The 13,504-nt window shown below is 58.8% G+C and overlaps 1 protein-coding gene across 8 annotated transcripts in view; it reads right to left on the reverse strand.

The window, feature by feature from the left end:
- Positions 1 to 13,504, reverse strand: part of PODN (podocan) — a 48,366-nt gene that overhangs the window by 29,099 nt on the left and 5,763 nt on the right. For 7 of the 8 annotated variants that reach the window (XR_012379480.1, XR_012379479.1, XM_025871641.2 and 4 more), the window contains 9 exons: positions 12,010 to 12,326; positions 10,622 to 10,715; positions 9,186 to 9,250; positions 7,544 to 7,653; positions 6,316 to 6,472; positions 5,895 to 6,010; positions 4,683 to 5,340; positions 1,569 to 1,717; positions 93 to 305 (listed from right to left, as the gene is read on the reverse strand). Coding sequence is in view for 6 of the 8 variants with exons in the window: in XM_025871641.2 (XP_025727426.2) it covers positions 116 to 305; positions 1,569 to 1,717; positions 4,683 to 5,340; positions 5,895 to 6,010; positions 6,316 to 6,472; positions 7,544 to 7,653; positions 9,186 to 9,250; positions 10,622 to 10,715; positions 12,010 to 12,321 (1,851 nt within the window). In the remaining 2 variants the exon portion in view is untranslated. The remainder of the gene's footprint in view (positions 1 to 92; positions 306 to 1,568; positions 1,718 to 4,682; positions 5,341 to 5,894; positions 6,011 to 6,315; positions 6,473 to 7,543; positions 7,654 to 9,185; positions 9,251 to 10,621; positions 10,716 to 12,009; positions 12,327 to 13,504) is intronic. The other variant, XM_073896748.1, reaches the window with a different exon arrangement.

Below are 13,504 nucleotides of genomic sequence, written 5' to 3' on the forward strand. Positions count from 1 at the left end.
CCCCGCACAGGACGCTGGTGGGGGGGGGTCAGTGCGCCCCCGCACAGCACGCTGGTGGGGGGGGTCAGTGCGCCCCCGCACAGACCACCTACCTGCGTCACATTGGTTCGCCCTGTCACCACCGCCTCCCCTCGTCCTCCTCGTCCTCGTCCTCCTCGTCCTCCTCGTCTTCTTCCCCTTCCAGCCGGCCCCGGTCCTTGGGCACGTCACCGAACTCAAAGTTGCCTTCTATGTCCAAGACCTGCAGGTGCTTCAGCCTCCGGAAGGCGCTTTCCACCACGGAGCCCACGGCCAGCTTGTTAAACCTGTGCGGGCCACCATGTGCGGTCAGTGCCAGAGGCCCGACCCTCACACCCCCACCCCCACCCACCCCAGCAGGGAGACGGGGAACAAGCTCTCCAGGAAGAGGGCAGAGTACGCACAAAAGGGGTGCAGGGCTGGGAGGCGGGCAGTGCTGGGAAGCAAGGTGTGTCGTGTCAGTCCCAGCTGTGCAGTGTGGCTATAGCTTGGGGGGGGGGGCGGGGCAGACCCTGGGCCACTCATCTCCTACAGCGAGGGGCAGGCCCACATCTGCAAATGCTCCAAGATTTGGGAGGGGCAGACGTGGGCGCCTCCTCTCTGCCTGGGATTACCTCCCTCTGGGACTAACCCCAAGGCCTGGGGCTCCAGGCTTGCCAGCCTAGAGTTGCCTGGTACGGAGTGGTACCCAGGCAAGGCCATGGTCAAGCTGGGCCAGGGTGGCACTCGGGCTAAGGGGTGGCAGAGGCTGGGCTCTGACATCAGGCCCCTCAACTCTTTGTGCCTTAGTCCCCCGCAGGAGCCAAGGCATAGGTCACACTCTATCCCAACCCAGCCACCAATCCCCTGCAGGTCACATTCTGCCTTCTCGAATCTGCCCCTTCTCTCTGAGTCAAGGGGGTGGTCAGGTAGGATGTTGGGAAGAACCACCCTGACTCTGCTGTCCTGGGGAGTTGGGGAGTCAAAATCATTCTAGGGGCGCCTGGGTGGCTCAGTTAAGCGCTGAACTCTTGATTTCGGCTCAGGTCAGGATCTCAGGGTCGTGAGACAGAGCCCCACCTCGGGCTCCATGCTGGGCATGGAGCACGCTTAAGATCCTCTCTCTCTCCCTCTGTCCTTCTCCCCTCTCCCTCTCTCTCTTTAAAAAAATAAAATAAAGTAAAAAGTACATTCTAGACCCCACAGCTCAGCGAGGACCTGAACATCTGCCATCTGAGGCCCAGGCTCAATCCTGGCCAGCTGTGGACACGGCAGTCACCTGCACTCTCTGGTACCCCCTCCTGCCACAGCAACATCAGTAACGCCCACACGCACAGCTTGTTAAAGTTTCTGAAGTCCTTTTACAAACCTATAAACCTCACCAGGCCTGGCCGGACTGTCCCCACCCTTGAGAGCCGAGGAAACAGAGGCGGAGGGGGGTGTGGGATGTACCCATGGTCACACAGCCCGTCAGTGAAGCCAGGCTTCGAACACCGACCTCTACCTGGGAGCTGTTCCCGGATGCCTCAGCGATCCTGCTAGAGCCAGGCTGACCCCGGGGGCCCTCCTACCTGAGAAAGACCCCTTTGAGGTTGGGTGTGGAGTCGAAGGCATTGGCGGGCACGGTGCTAATCTTGTTGTTCTGCAGGTATAGGTACTCGAGGGACTCAGGGAGCCCCTCAGGGATCTCTGTGAGTTGATTCCCAGCGATGTCCAGCAGCTGTATGAGTGACCAGGGGAGTCAAAGCACTTAACGTCTTGCAAAGATCCCACCCACCCCCTGGTCTATCTAAATCTTATGACAACCCTGGGAGGTGGGATCTAGAACTATCCCCATTTTCCAGGAGGGGAAACAGAGGCTCAGAGAGGTTAAGAGATCTGTCCAAGGCCATGCAGTCTGCATGAGGCTGGAATCCAAACCCTTGTTCTAACTATGTCCTACCCAGCTCCTTCTGCATTTAAACATGAATTCACAGCCAAGATATCTGGGTGGCACAGTCCCTCCTCCTCGGCATGCCTGTCACCCCCATCAGACTGAAGGCCCCAGAAGGGCAGAGGCCAGAGATCCTCCAGTCTTTGAATATCCCCACACTGGTCCCACATGAGGGTGGGGCTGCTCATTCACGGACTTCAGAGGCCATGTGGGCAGGCGCTGGGAGCAAGGCTTTGAGGCCCACAGTGACCCTGGCATGGCAGCCAGCCCTAGGCTGGTCATTCTCGGGGTCAGCACATGCCTAGAGTGCCAGCAGCAGGTGGCCAGGGAAATGGGGTGGTTTTCCCAGGGAGGAGCAAACATGAGGTAGGCAGGAGACCTGGACGTGCATGGGCCCAGCTCCCTGCCTTCCCCTCAGGCCATCAACACACACTCGCTCCTGTGCAGGCACAGGTGCATTCCATCATCTCTAAGCTCCCTTCCTCACTCCGACAGGCTGAGGCTCAGGGTCAGGAAACTAGGGGCCATGAATCGAGATTCAAGATTCAAGGGGAAACAAGCTTTACACACCTTGGAGAGCCTCCCCGTCACCTCCCTTACCCAGCAGGAATCCCTGCTCCCCACTGTGCTCCCGCCACACAGCCCTGGCACCTCCTCATTCATTCCAAACATCCTCAGCGCCCACAGGTGCCAGGGATATGGAATCCATGGAGATGCAGCCTCTGCCACTGGAGGCCGGGGGCGGGGGTGGACCCAAAATCTGACGACAGCTGGTGGAACTGGGCTGTGTGGACGGGACCCAGGGGAGGGGCCTGACCCAGCCTTGGGTCAGGGGAGTACAGCAGCCAGCACAGGCGGGCGCTCTGAAGCAGGGGGAGCAGCTGCTTTAGAAAGATCCCACAGTGTGAGGAAGAACCCCCCACCAGACACCTCATCACTGACTGAAGTCACCCAGGCTGCACCTGCCCATCACTGAGGGCTTCCTGAAGGAGGTGACACCTAGACTAAGTCCTAGGTATATGACAAGCTCTAGGAGGGTAGTGACCCTCCATCTGTCTTACTCCCTGCCAGGTCCTCAGTTCTAGAGTCTGCACATGGTGGAGGCCCAAGACAAGCTGTGGAACGAAGGAGTGAGGAGGTGTTAGCAGGGTGCTGTGCTTCAGCGGGGAGTGCCAGGAGGAGTGACACCCAGTGTGCCTGGGAGACTAAGGAGCTTGGCTGGGAGCAGAAGCAGGCCAGCCCTGAGAACAGTGGCAAGGATTCTGCTCTGGGTTCTAAGAGCAATGGGGAGCCACAGAAGGGTTCTGAGCAGGACTGGAAGGTGAGCATGTGTTTTTCAAGATACCCACCAACTGCACATGGGATGTAGGAGTGGAGAGCTCCTATGGAAATGGGGGTGTCTTGGCTTGGAGTATGGGCAGTAGGGATGGAGGAAAGTGAGTTGAGACGTGTGACAGTAGAAATGGCAGAGTTCAGTGACAATGGGTATTGGGGGGCAGGTGGTATGAAAAGGGGGTGTCAGGGGCAGCGTCCAAGTCTCCCGTGGGCACCCCTTCAGCGAGTTAGAAAATGCAGTAGGAGGAGCAGGTGTGGAGGAGAGGACAATGGGATCTGGGCTCCTGAGGACAATCCACAAGGGCCTGGCCCAGGCAGCTGGATCCCGGTGTCTGGCCCTTAAGCAGGGCCATCTGGGTGAGGAGAGACCCCAGCTAGCTGTTCCTGCAGGGCCAGCTGCCTACGCCCAGCTCCCACCCTGATCTGCCCTCAGGGCTGAGCCCCGCCTGCCTGCCCCCCCCAACTCTGTGGGCTCGCCCCTGCACCCCCCTCAGATATCCTCATCGTGACAGCTCTCCCAAAATACAGGTACTGTGAGCCTACCACATGGAGGTTCCCAGGGCCAGCAGTGAACACAACAGACTAAAATGCCTGCCCCTCATTCTAACAGGAGGGCAAGCAACAAACAAGCAGACGGATGACCTAATACCCAGAGGGATGAGGATTATGAAGAAAAACAAAGCACAGGAGTGTGATAGCTGGTGAAGGAAGACCTCCCAAGCAGGTAACATTTGAGCAGAGCCCTGAGAGAGAGAGGGGAGCAAGTCCGGGCGTGGGGTGTATACATTTGGGGAAGGGGCCCCCTCGCCCCCTGTAGTGCAGCAGAGTGGGGGCACTTCCTGACCTTGCAGCACCAAGGCCCTGCCTCCCAGATTTCTCTACTCAAGTTCCCTCTTGGTCCTCACTTACAGCCAGATACCCCAACTGACTCAGACTGTGGCCACAGCAGCCACACCCACTCAGCAGCCCCAGCATGCCTCACGTAGCCTCCCCCAGCCCTCGGCACCTTTGAGGTCAGCCTGCCTCCCAGACCTTGGCCCTCCCCTCCCCCAAGCCCAGCCTTTCCCAGCCACCTGTTCCTGAGCCTTCAGACGGGTGAGCTTGACTCTCCAGTGCCCCCCGCACTGGCCCTACCTGCCCCCCATCCTCCTGGACCGTGGGCCTCCTACCTGCAGCCATGACCCCCCCTTATCCCCACAGCCCTCCTACAGGTGCTGAGCTCAGCCTGGCCATAGCAGCCGCTCACTGCCGCACCTGGCATGCCAGCCATACCGACTGTTTCCTGGTCTAGCCCCCACCCCACGGCCAGGCCCTCCCACCCACCCTTCAGCTGAGCCCACACGATGGGTGGGCTTGGGACAGCCATGGCAGCCGCACCCCACAAGGCATGACCCAGCCCCTTTCCCCTCCCCCTTACCTGCAGATGGGCCAAGTCGGCCCAGGCCCGGGGGCCCAGGGCCCGGCTGCGCAGCCGGTTGCCGGTGAGGTAGAGCTCACGCAGCTGGGCCATGCTGGCCAGCGCCCCGCGTGCCAGGGCGGCCAGCTCATTGCGCTTGACCTTCAGCACATGCACGTTGCGCGGCAGCCCGGGTGGCAAGGTGTGCAGCCGGTTACCGGACAGGTCCAGCGAGCGCAGCAGGCGCAGCTTGCGGAAGGCATCGCGGTGCACCTGCGGGCTAGTGATGCGGTTGTAGCTGAGGTTGAGCTCCTCCAGGAAGTAGGTGGTGGCGAAGTCGTCGCGGCCAATGCCGGTGATCTGGTTGTGCAGGATCATGAGAGTGCGCACGCGGCGGGGCAGGCCACTGGGCACGCGCTCCAGCGCGTTGTTGTACAGGTGCACCGTGTGCAGCCGCTTCAGGCCCTGGAACGCCCGAGGGTGGATGCCGCGCGCGTGCAGCTGGTTGCTGTGCAGCAGCAGGTACTCGAGGCTGCGGATGGGCGTCAGCACGTCTGCGTCCACGCTCCGGATGGCGTTCTTCTCCAGGTGCAGGAGCACCAGGCTGCGCGGCAGCCCCGCGGGGACCCGTGACAGGTTGTTGCTGGACAGATCGAGGTACTCCAGGCTGGAGAGCTTCCTGCGGGGGGTGGGGGGGGATGAGGACGGTTGGCTGGGGCCCACGTGGTGCTTGTTGCCATCATTCCTCCCGAGGGAGACGGCAAGGGAACTGCGTCTAATTCATCCCAGCTCTGCCACTGGCTGACCCACGAGGGGACCTCAGTCCTCTCCCGCCTCTCCTTGGGTTGATTCAACGCTGTATTGGTGTCAGAAGAATCTAGCATGGTTTCTGACACAAAGGAGCTTCTCTGAAGACCAGTTGTTTAAGGCCTTTTGTAGCTACCCAGGGCCTAAAAAGTGAAAATTCATTTGCCTTCAACAAATACACTCCTCTCAACTTTGTACCAAGAAGCCAGCCTCTGAAGATGCCTCACTGGAACTTTGGCTGGCTTTATCTACACATCGCTCGTTCTCGGGGACAGAAATGTCAGCAGAGGCACGAGCCCCAAAGTTCCTTCTCCAGGAAGCTGGCCGGGGACAGGTTGGGGGGGGGTGCACGAGGCCCTGGCTGCTGGGCCCAGGGAGCTGCTTCCTGGGTCTCGGGCTCCCACGGGGGGCCCAGGCAGGGCTCACCAGAAGGTTTCGTTGTCCAAGCCCTCGTCAGTCAGGTAGTTGTTCTGCAGGTACAGCTCACGCAGGTTGCTCAGCTCACTGAAGGCACCTGGTGGGATCTTCTCCAGCTTGTTGTTCTAAGGGGTGGGATGGTCGGGAGGGGAGCATGAGGGACAGCCAAAGGGTGAGGGCAGGGCCTTGGAATGAGATGTGGAGAGGGGCCTGGGGAGCCGTGGGAGGAGGGCCAGGCCTGAAGCATTCTGCATGTGATATCAACAGCCAGGTACCTGGGCTTCTGCCTCGTTCTCTACAGTGGACACTGTGCCCTCTGGCCTGTGCCCAAGGCCCCACAGCCTCACCACTGGGCCTAAGTGGACCGGGGCTCTTCCCCCACTGCAGGTCCCTACTCTTTTGCTGCCCCTCCCCATGCTCTCCCTCCCACCTTGAGATGCAGCTTATAGAGGGCAGGCGGCAGGTGCTTGGGCACATGGCGCAGGAAGTTGCTGGACAGAATGAGGATCTCGACGTTGCTAGAGCCGTTGAACATGTTGTCCGGCAGCCCGGCATCCGCCAGCTTGTTGTTGTGCAGGTACACGGACCTGGGGAATGAGGCACAGGTCCTCACCCACCCGGGCCCCCTCCACCAGCTCACCTGATGAGCCTTCAGACCCTGCCCAGGCTGGGCCTGGGCCCAGAGTACCCTCTTCCCATTTGAAAAAACCTCAGACCCCACCTAATCCAGTGCCCCCCTACACTGCCGAGGAGACCAAGGACCCACCGAAGGCTGCCGCACACCTCAGTGGCAGAAATAGGATTCTGGATCCCTGCCTGGCAACTCCACGCAGCTGGCTCTGAGTTCTGTGGGACTTCCCACAGATGGGGACTGTCCCTGCCACCTCTTTGTCTCAAGTGTCCAGTACAGAGCCCAGCTCAGAGGAGGTGACCTCTCATTCATTCAGCAAATATATAGTGAATGTCCCTATGTGCCAGGACTGTTCTAGACTCTGAAGAGATAAGCAGTGGACACAACCAACAAGACCCTGCCACCATGCCGCTAACATACTAGAGGGAGCAAAGACCAGAAATAAGAGAAACAGAAGATATTTAAACATGGAAGATATAACTCATTCTTGCTGTGTGACCTCTCTTGGGCCTCAGCCTTTTCATCGGTGGGATGGGACCACACACAGTGACCCTGGCTCCTTTGGGGGATGGAGACAATCAAGTGAGGTGACAGATTACGGGATAGAATCAGCACTGGGGGTTGTCAGTACCCCCTAGCACCACCCTGCCCTGTTCACACACCTCTGCTAGGAGGCCTCACTCCTCCCAAAGCAGCTCTCAGTGAGGGCCGGCCCTGCCTGTTGGAAGATGCTTCCTTCCCCCACGGGCTGGGGAAGGAGGGAAAAACCCTCACCAAGCTCCCCACAATTCCGCAGACATCACTCTCTGATCTTGTCTCCTGGACAGATTCCTCTCAGCCTTCAGATCCTGCAGCCCCGGGCAGCCCCACCACAGCGCTCAGCCAGGGGCATCCTGCCTGCACTGCCCGGCATGCCCCTCCTCCAGGGCCTATCTGGGCTTTCTCCGCCTTGCTCAGGGCTGGGAGTGTCTGTCTCAGCTCCTCCTTCTTCCCCAGCTGGAGCCCAGGGCCCCGTCTGATTTCTCACCTCAAGTTTGGCTTCTGGCCGAAAGTGAGCCCGTAGATCTTGGTGAGATAGTTGGCAGCGAAGTCCACACTGATCAGGGTGTTTGGCAGGAACCGGGGTGCCAAGGTCAGCTAGAAAGGGAAGAGTTGGGGCAGAAAGCCCAGTGGGGGGCAGAGGCAGACTCTGGGTCCCCTCCAATTTGTCACCTGCTTGCAACCAGAGCCATCTTTCTCAACTGGAAACCCATCCCACTCCCCTGATAACACAAAAACAGAACGTCCATGGCTCCCCACAGCCCTGAACATCGAAAGCCCTCTAGGCCTGTGCCCTGCCCTGCCCGTCCTCCTGGTCTCTCCCCTCATTGCTCCCCAGCACAGACTCTCTGTACAGCCACGGTGAGGACCCACACTCCTCCAGACACCCCCCTGCCCCAGTATCTAGCCTTCATTCATTCAACAGTAGGCCCTGAGTCTGCAACATCGCAGGCCTGCTTCCAGGTGCTGGACATGTCCTGGGGAACAAAACAGAGAAGTGTCCCCATCCCCACCCCCTAAAGCTTACATCTTAGTGGAGAGGACAAGGAACAAGGAACAAAAGTATCGGAGAGTGGTAACACGTTAGAACAGACCAAAGACAGAACAACTAAGTTGGGTGCACAGGGAACAGGGGACACCTAAGGCATGAAGGCACCGCTAATGCCATCTGAGGGAAGAGCACCCATGGCGGCAGGGGCAGCGAGGGCAGGCCCTGCTCGGGGGCTGCCAGGTTTGGGGGCTGGAGCAGAGGGAGTGAGGGGGAATGGGAGTTGTGAGGCCCACACACAGGCCCTCCGACCACAGGCCACGGGGAGAAGAATGGCTTTCACTCCGGGTGGAAAGTGAAGCCTTGGGAGTGTTTGAGCTGGGGAAGGGGGGATGGAGGGGTAGAAGCAGGCGTGATTTTTAAGGGTCCCTCTGGCTGCTCTGAGGAGAAGGAACAGCGAATGAGGAAGCAAGGCCATCCAGGTCAGGGCTGGTGGACCAGGGCCAGAGGGGAGCCGAGGGCTCACAGTGGGACTGGGCGTGGGTGAGCAACGCACCCTGGATTTGTGGCTCAGACTCAGATGTGTGTCTTGAGTGGGAGGAGTAGAAAGGGCTGGGGACGGCCATTGCATATGGCCATGATACAGATGGGTGCCAAAGAGCAGAGGGGGTATAGCTCAGGGGTAGAACATTTGACTGCAGATGGGTGCCAAAGCCCAGGGAGGGGATGGGTCACCTCGAGAGAGCTCAGAGAGAAGGGGCCAAGACAGAGCCCTGGGATACACCAACTGTTTTGAAGTTGAGTGCCTTTGTGCCTTTTCTCCCGCTGTCTCTTCAGCAGTGCCTCCCCCTTAGGGCCCCTGGCCGAAATCCTGTTACCCTTCATGGCCCTGCTCAAATGACACCTCCTCCAAGAAGCGCTCCAAGTACCCCCTCGTTAGTGGGGATGAGCTGTCACCCCCTAAACTTCCGTAAGGCCTGGGCCTCTGTTTTCATTATCTGGCCACTCTGATGCCCTGCATTAAAGTGTGGGGTCCTACCAGGACCATATCTGAGCAGCAAGGGGGACCCAGCGGCCACCCTCAAAAAGGCCCTAGTGGAAGTTCCCTGAGCTCAGCCCCAGACACCAGGGGGCCCCTTACCTTGTTATTGGCCAAGTACAGGTAATTGAGGTTGGTCAGATGTTCAAAAGCCTCCTCCGGGAGCCCTTCAAAGGACAGGCATCAGTCAGAGCCCTGGATGAAGGAGATGCTACAGGGGAGCACGCCACCACCAACCCCCGCACTGGCCAGGCCTGGGGAGGGCCCCTCCTTGAGACAGGTTGGGCTCTGACCCCTTCCCAACCAGTCCCAGCAGGCCTGCCCAGTCCCCTCTTCTTTCCCCTTGCTCACAGGGGCCCCGGCTCAGAGGAGCAGGCGGAAAGGGCTCAGAAATGACCAGTCTTTCACCTGCTCGGGGCCACCCTGGCAGGAATGGGTCTTCGTCAGCTCAGGCCACAGGGCAGAGGACCCAGCCCCACCCTTCCCCACCAGGAAGGAGTGCTCCCCTCAGGTGCCAGAGACTCTCCTGATACCCAGCCGCAGGGCAGGGCGGGGCAGGGGTCCCTGTACCTCCCCACCACCTGGCCCAGCCCTGTCCCAAGCTGGCAGATGTGATGTCAGGACTCGGCTGTCGCTGGGAGGCCAGCCAAACTGGCCCTTCTCCAGTCCTTAGGCCGGCCTCTGACACTCAGTTCCGGGCTCCCAGCCCTTCAAATGCTGGGACTCAGCCAAGTATCTAAGGAGAGGGAACAGTTACATAAACTGCGCAGCGTCCCTCCGGGGACTACCCTGCTGCTGCTGGGTAGAATGATGGCCACCGAGAGTGCTCAGCACCATGAAGGATGCTTCTGTGTTAACTGCTAGGAGCAACAAAGCAGTTATAGTAGTTACTGCATCTACCCTATAAGCTCAGCTATGAATTAAAAAATACAAAGAAAAAAAAGCCTAGATTGGACTATGGGGAGGGTTGTTCAACTGTATAAACTTCTCAAAACTCATCAAATTGTACTTTTACATTGGGTAAACATTACAGTATATAAGTTAGACCTCAATAAAGTGGTTTTTTAAAAAGTGGAAAGAGATATACGAAAACATCAATACTGATGAACTCTGTGTGGCAGAATTATGAGTGGGTTTTTTCTTTTCCATTTCATTTTCTACATTTCCAAATTTTCTATTATAATCATAAATTATTTTCATATCAGAAAAAAAATAATCTTTTACAAATGGAGGATTCTATAGCTCTTTGATTCTAAAGGCCTTCTGTGAATCGACCTACGAGCTCTGACAAAGGCCCTGGGAATCAAAGCTTCTCTGAAGCCTGTCCCCTGACCCGACCCAGCTCTCAGGCACAAATGGGGGTGGGGGGGAGGGGGCGGGTCTCAGGCAACCTCAGGGAGCCCCTTGCCCATGGGGCCTTGCCGCCAGCCCAGCCCTGCTGTTTTCCATATCCCAGGGTCCAGGGGCAGAGCTCTTCCCATGGGCACCAGTGCCCCACCTGGTGTCCCCGGCCCGGGCTCCGGTGGGGGATCCCTCACCTCGGGAAGTCAGGCGATTATTCTGGAGGTTCAGAGTTTCCAGCCGATGTAACCTGGAGAGCTCCCGGGGGTAGATCTTCTCCAGCTGGTTGTTCTGGGGGTTAGGGGACAGGGGAGGTGAGGAGGCCTCACTAGAGGCCCAGGGCTCCTGCCTCAGTAGAGGCTCACTCCCACCCCAGTCCCAGGAGCCAGTCCCTCGGTTGGGCACCTCCCTTGGGGTTCACACCCATGCAGACAGACCTGGGGCTGGGCCAGGCCTGGGTCTGAGTATGGGAGGCCCAGCAGTGACCACAACAGACATGCAGGTCCCACCTTCTGGGAGCCCATACATGGACATCTATAGACAGTTCAAACTTGGAGTGCATCTCCCCTCTAGACCTGCTCCTTTCATGTTCCTACTTGGTGACAGGCATCCCAGCCCATTCTCCCCACCCCAAGCCAGAAAATACTTTGGGTTCCCTTTCTTGAGGGGGAAAAACCTGTGGTCCTCACTCCTTTTGGAATGCTTTACCACCTCCTCCAGAAGCCTTCCTGAATTGGACTGGGGCCTGGATTAGGAGCTGCTCTGGGCCCCGCTGCACTAGTCCTCTGTCTCCATCTGTTACCTTTACCTGTTTAGATCTCTGTCTCCCCCACAGACTGAGTCCTTCCACCATGCCCAGCACCTGACCCAGCACCAGAGGTGCAGAGCAGGTACCCAGGAGACATTTTATGAATAAATGAGTGAATGAACCAACAATGAGTGTTGCTTTAACTTGTCCTTTTCCCCCACAAGCTACCCTGGCCTTGGACTCCCTCCACCAACAACGTGGACCCATCAGCTTGGGTGACCGTGGGCTGGTCCCTTTCCTTCACTAGGCTTGACCTCTGGGAATGGGTACAACAGCCTCCCGCTCCCCCAGGTCTCCTGGGCCACACAAAACTGGTCATGGGTGCACCAGCACTCCCAGAGTCCCGTTTGGAACACTGTGTCCCACTTCTCAAAACCTAGCCTGTACCCCAGCTGGAGAGAGTACTCCATCCTCTGAGCCCCCAGAGCACTCTATCCGGGTCTAATTTCTCTTATCTTCCTGGCCTGAAATGGTGTCTGGGACATCCTGTCCATTCAGAGGGTCAGCTGCCAGGCGGATCCATGTCCATTTCTCACAGGGTCTGACTCTCCTTGGGGGTCTCAGCCTGGACTCCCTCAAGCAAAACAAAGCAGTCGTAATAGCATGGTACTCTGCGACCCGGGCATCAGAGCGGGGACAGCCATCACACCCTGTGTCTGGGGTTGGGGAGCCACAAGTTCTGGGGGTTCTGGACGAGCCAGGGGCTGTGGGGGTCGGGGACAGGAGCCACGAGTGTAGGGGGCAGCACCATGACCGTTGTTTTGATGCCCGCATCACCTGCAGGGACAGGTGGTTGGTGTGCTCAGGCAGGTCCCCCGGGAACTCGCGCAGGTCAATGCCACCGCAGTCCACAACACCCTCCTGGGAGCAGGCACAGTCTCGGGGGCAGTTGATGGTGACGGGGCCAGGCCCTGGCTCCTCGGGTCTCAGCACCAACACCGGCCCCTCCTCCACAAATTCATTCTCGGCAGGGCTCAGGCTGTGGGTACCACTTCGGCCAAACCCCGGAGACCTCGCCGTGCCCACCGGTCCCAGCTGCAGCTGCGGTGGCAGCAACAAGACGAGGAGCAGTACCCTGCTCTGGGCCATGGTACCTGTGGGTACAGCAGACACAGGGCAAGGGCCCACACAAGTCAGGACGGGGCCCTCCTGGGGTCCTGGGTCCTGGGCACGCATCTGATCTACTGACTGCCACCCCTCCCTTCCCCACCCGCCTCCCTGTCATCAGGGCTGCCCTCTGGAGGCAAGTCAGCAACCCTTACCCAGCCTGGCCCCAAGGAACCCGTACTCCCACTGCACAGACGGGGAAGCTGAGGCCCGGGATGAACTGTGACTTGCAGGGCTTGGCTGGGACTTTGCGGAGCTCTTGCTGCCCTGGCACAGGCGGGACGGGAGGCTCTGTGCCTCCTCCAGAGCCACAGGGCCATGCGGGCCAGCACCAGCAGGGTGCATCCCGGCTCTTCAGCTTGCCATTCTAGTATGTTCCGGACTTGACCCCATCTCTCTTCCAATACCCCCACCCCAGGTATACAGGTCTACCTAGTAGATCCTCTCTCCAGGCCTTTGCACATGCTGTTCCTTCTGCCTGGAACGCCCTCCCCCTCTCTTGTGCAGTCAGCAACTTCTCTAAGAACCAAGGTCAGCATTGAGCTGCCCCAGGGCTCTCCCTTCCTGTGTTCCCTAGGGCGGGGCGTGAGTTGGGTTGGGCTGTGAATACGGGAAGGGGTCCTTCTCCCATAGAGGGCCGTGAGCCACCCTCAGGGTCTGGGTGGAGGCCCAGCACAGGGCCGGCACAGAGCAGGCCTCAGGTGAATGGACCTTCCCAGTCCCTTCTTCCTGATGTTTACACCCTCACCGGGGCCTGCTGTGCTCACATAACTGGGGCTACCTGCAAGAGACCACTCCCCAGCATGGCCCCCTAGGGTAGCAGGAGAACCTGGGACTGGGGATGGCCTCAGGAGAACCTGGGACTGGGGATGGCCTCAGGTCATGAGAAAGATGCAGGGGTCCCATCTTCTAGGCAGCGCAGGGGCCTACCTTGGCTCCAGGGGGCTGGACCCTGGAGTTGTCTTTACAGAAACTCATTTAACAAACATCTCTGGGGAATGCTAAGTTGTGACAGGCCACAGCTCAGGTGCACTGACTCTAGAGTCCCACAGTCCCCAGTTTGAGTCCCCTTCCAGCACTGAGCGGCTCTGACCTCCCTGAGCCAATTTCCCCATCTTACAACGCAGACGATACATCCAAAACCACAGCGTCTTCGAGGAGTCGG

Source organism: Callorhinus ursinus, unplaced genomic scaffold (genome assembly GCF_003265705.2).
Source record: "Callorhinus ursinus isolate GAN/ISIS: 27379988/994484 unplaced genomic scaffold, GSC_fseal_2.0 scaffold9, whole genome shotgun sequence".
NCBI classification, from domain to species: Eukaryota; Metazoa; Chordata; class Mammalia; order Carnivora; family Otariidae; genus Callorhinus; species Callorhinus ursinus.